This window comes from Olea europaea, chromosome 6 (assembly GCF_002742605.1).
Source record: "Olea europaea var. sylvestris chromosome 6, O_europaea_v1, whole genome shotgun sequence".
Classification (NCBI taxonomy): domain Eukaryota; kingdom Viridiplantae; phylum Streptophyta; class Magnoliopsida; order Lamiales; family Oleaceae; genus Olea; species Olea europaea.
Window position 1 is genome coordinate 11,274,598 of NC_036242.1, and position 3,348 is coordinate 11,277,945.

At 33.6% G+C, this 3,348-nt stretch overlaps 1 protein-coding gene across 3 annotated transcripts in view; it reads right to left on the reverse strand.

Moving 5' to 3' along the window:
• Positions 1-2,120: 2,120 nt before the first annotated feature.
• The window catches only part of LOC111395835, a 6,381-nt gene continuing 5,153 nt past the window's right edge, over positions 2,121-3,348 (reverse strand). For all 3 annotated transcript variants that reach the window (XM_023022018.1, XM_023022017.1, XM_023022016.1), the window contains exons 3-4: positions 2,763-2,882; positions 2,121-2,513 (exon numbers count right to left, since the gene is read on the reverse strand). In XM_023022018.1, the coding sequence (XP_022877786.1) occupies positions 2,769-2,882 (114 nt within the window). In that variant the 3' untranslated portion in view covers positions 2,121-2,513; positions 2,763-2,768. The remainder of the gene's footprint in view (positions 2,514-2,762; positions 2,883-3,348) is intronic.

A 3,348-nucleotide genomic window follows, 5' to 3' on the forward strand; every position in this document is an offset into this window, starting at 1 on the left:
ACATTGTTACATCTAGGTGCTGCGAGCCGTTTCAGTTAGGGTTTCTATTTTTTTGTATCCGTTTAGAAGCCCAATTCAATCCCAGCCCGTCTAGCACTTCAAGAAAGCATAAATACAACTCTTGAGGGCACTTTTCAAACACAACCGATGAGGCGAATCAAGAGATGAAGACGATCATATTTTATCTCTTTTCGTCTTTATTTTTATGATTATGAACCCTAGATTTTTCTTAATATCCAATCATGAACAAGTTACTCATCTAGGGGATCGATGTAATTCAAACATGAAATGAAGTTTTGGTTTTTAATAATTAATTCTTTGAGTTTTTCTTTTAAAGTTTATTTGTGTTGTTTATTTTTAATGCTTTCAATTAACTGGCTATTGAATGATTGATTTGATGTTTAAGTTCGACACTTGAGAGAGGCAACCTTAGACGTGATCATAGAATATCACAAATTAGGTTTCATTTGTTTTGAGAGAAGGTAAACCTTTGTAGCGTTTTAACAAAGAACCATAGAACTTAATAATTCTTAGATTTTTTATTCAGACTAGAGCTATTGAAATCGAGATTTAGGAATAATTTTCACTCTACGCTCTGAGAGAGGTAATAGAAATATTAGGGTTCTTGCTTAGAAACTTGAAAAACCAATTGAAGATAAATAGAGAATTAAGAGACATGGATAATAGTTGGATGAAACCAAAACCCTAAGCTTTTCTCATATTGCATCAATCCTTATGAAGCGTCACTAAATTGTAGATTTAGTCACAATTTCACCTTAGACTTAGTTGAGTAACATTGATCTTATCAATTCGATTGTCTGGGTAAAAGAAAGGCTATTTTCATTATAGTACTTAGTATAAATTTGATTTTCAATCCCTTTTGAGTTCAACATCCTAACTATACTGTTATATTAAAAAAGTGGGCGCTGTGCACTTGCTTTATAATTTGCACCTAACATATCTCAACCCTTCCACATGATTTACTTCTTCAAACTAATTTGTAGTTTGGAACTCTTCGTGCTTTGTCCATTCAACATATTTTTTTCTTGTTGAAGTGATAGGAAGAGGTGTTCATTAATAGTCCCATCTTATTAAGCCTCCATTTGATGCTCATTATTTCATTAAAATGAGTTTTATAATAGTAAATTATTGAAGAATGCGTGATTACAAAATAGAACAAAATTTTTTATTTATGTGCAAAATATTTTATTTTCAGAATGTGTGATTGAAAATGAGTTTTAAAATAATGGCAATCAAATAGGGACTAGGTTTCACTTGAGAAAATAAGTAAGAACTACTACAACTAAATTTGATATATTTGTGTATACCCCTTGATGAACTGTAAACCAAACAATGTAGTATAATGAGTGAACATCGACATCTGATTCATTGTATTATTTTCAGAACTATGAATGCAAAAGAGAGGAGAGACTGATACATAAGCAGTTGAATGAATGGATGTTTCAGATAAAGTTCTTATTGCTACTTTCTATTGTATCAGAAAAGTGAACTGATAACATAAGCACATACAGAAATAATCCAGTTTTCAGTTGTTTTCTGGGGAAAACATCCATTGGCTCTGGAAAAAGACTCATCCTTTCTGAAGAGGGGGTTGAGCTTAAGGTTTCCACACAAGAAATTGACAGTGGCACCGATCAACTTAACACTCTCCCAAGTCTTTTCTTCAAGTATATGGTTTTTTTCCTGTCTGTGTCTTCAGGTAGTAGATCATACTATCCATGACTTCGTCATGAATAAAGTGATATTTATGCTCGAATGAGTAGAGAATTTTTCTTCCTAGACCAACCTTTAATTGCTAAAAACCACGCAAGGATAGGAGGAAGACGATGCTGCTTCTGGTCTGTGGTTTGGTTTGTCAATAGCAAGTGAATTTTTCTGATGTGTTGTGTAACAATGTATTGATGCTCTTTTGTTTTTGGAACAAAAAGTTAACCATTGTTGAAAATTAGCAACACCACCAATATCATACTTTGAGTAGCTGATTATTGTCTCCTTCTATTTCTTCATGATCACACAAATTTCAACTTAAGAATATCGTGTTGGTTCTTTCTCCCAGGCATTATGCTTTCGGCCAACATGCTAGAAATACAAGAAATGGATGAAAGGAAAACTTCCAACAATTTGTCACATTGAGTCAAAAGTAGTTTCTTGCGTGCATAAAGTGCACGTCACCTTTCAACCAACGAGCTACTAGATGCTATCTCGACATCAGACACAGTAAAAAAAAGTACTAATGACCATCAAATAAGTTCCAACTGGTATAAGAGCTCAAACAACCGTTTAAATCAGAACATTATTCAGTTATTTATTTGAACAAAGTCAGCAAAAAATTCAACTACCCTTTACTTTCAAAGGCCCAATTATATCTCCAACAAAGTTAGTTAATTGTAGAAATGCCATGTCAATGGTGTCAATAACCTGTTTCAGGATAAACCATCATACTCTGTAAACTCATAATGATCCCTTGATTACATTTCCGTGAAATCCACTTCCTGCAATGAAGTTTAAAACGATTGATTAACGAAGGAAATGTAACCAGTAAAACAAGCAATTCCCAGACCAGGAGAAACAAGGAGCCTCTTTAACATGGTTCACACCATCATCTCTCTCTAAAAAATAATGAATATTAATTAAAATTCTTCAAGCAGAAAGTTTTAGCTAGTGCTGAACCAGCATCGTGTATTTATTCTTCATGGTCAAATAGAAAAATAATTTAATATAACAAGAAGATAACAACTTACCGATTATCAAGACTTATAGACTTCAGGAAGCTGAAGACCCACACTAGCAGCAGATTTTCCTAGTATTCTTTTCATCTCATCAGATCTATCCACTGCAATGTTGTATGAAAACAGTAGATCCTGCATCATCACCATGATACAAAATCAAATTCTGAAATATTGTAGGTCACCATGACACTAATTACTAGTATCGCAATTCTGGAAAGTTTAAGAGCTATGCGTCAACATTTTGAGTTCAGTAAAAAGGTTAATCAAACTAGATGTTCCAAATTCGCATTTATACAAACAAAGATAATGATGAAACATTTGAAATCAAGTCAATTGATTCAAAAGTCAGTCCAACAGACAGAAAATAGTGGCCAATTCTAAGAAACATAACACTTGAGAATGAAATCCATACATATGTTTACATTAAGCCTTGAATATTGTAGGTTGATGGGGAAGTATTTTCCCACAAAATCAATAACAGGACACCGCTGTGCAAGTACCGAGTATACTAGCAATGGTGAGCACAAATTGAGGACATCCTTGGCAAGTAGAAACCAATAGTGGAGCTAGGATTTAGCCTGAGTGGAAGACCCTGTAC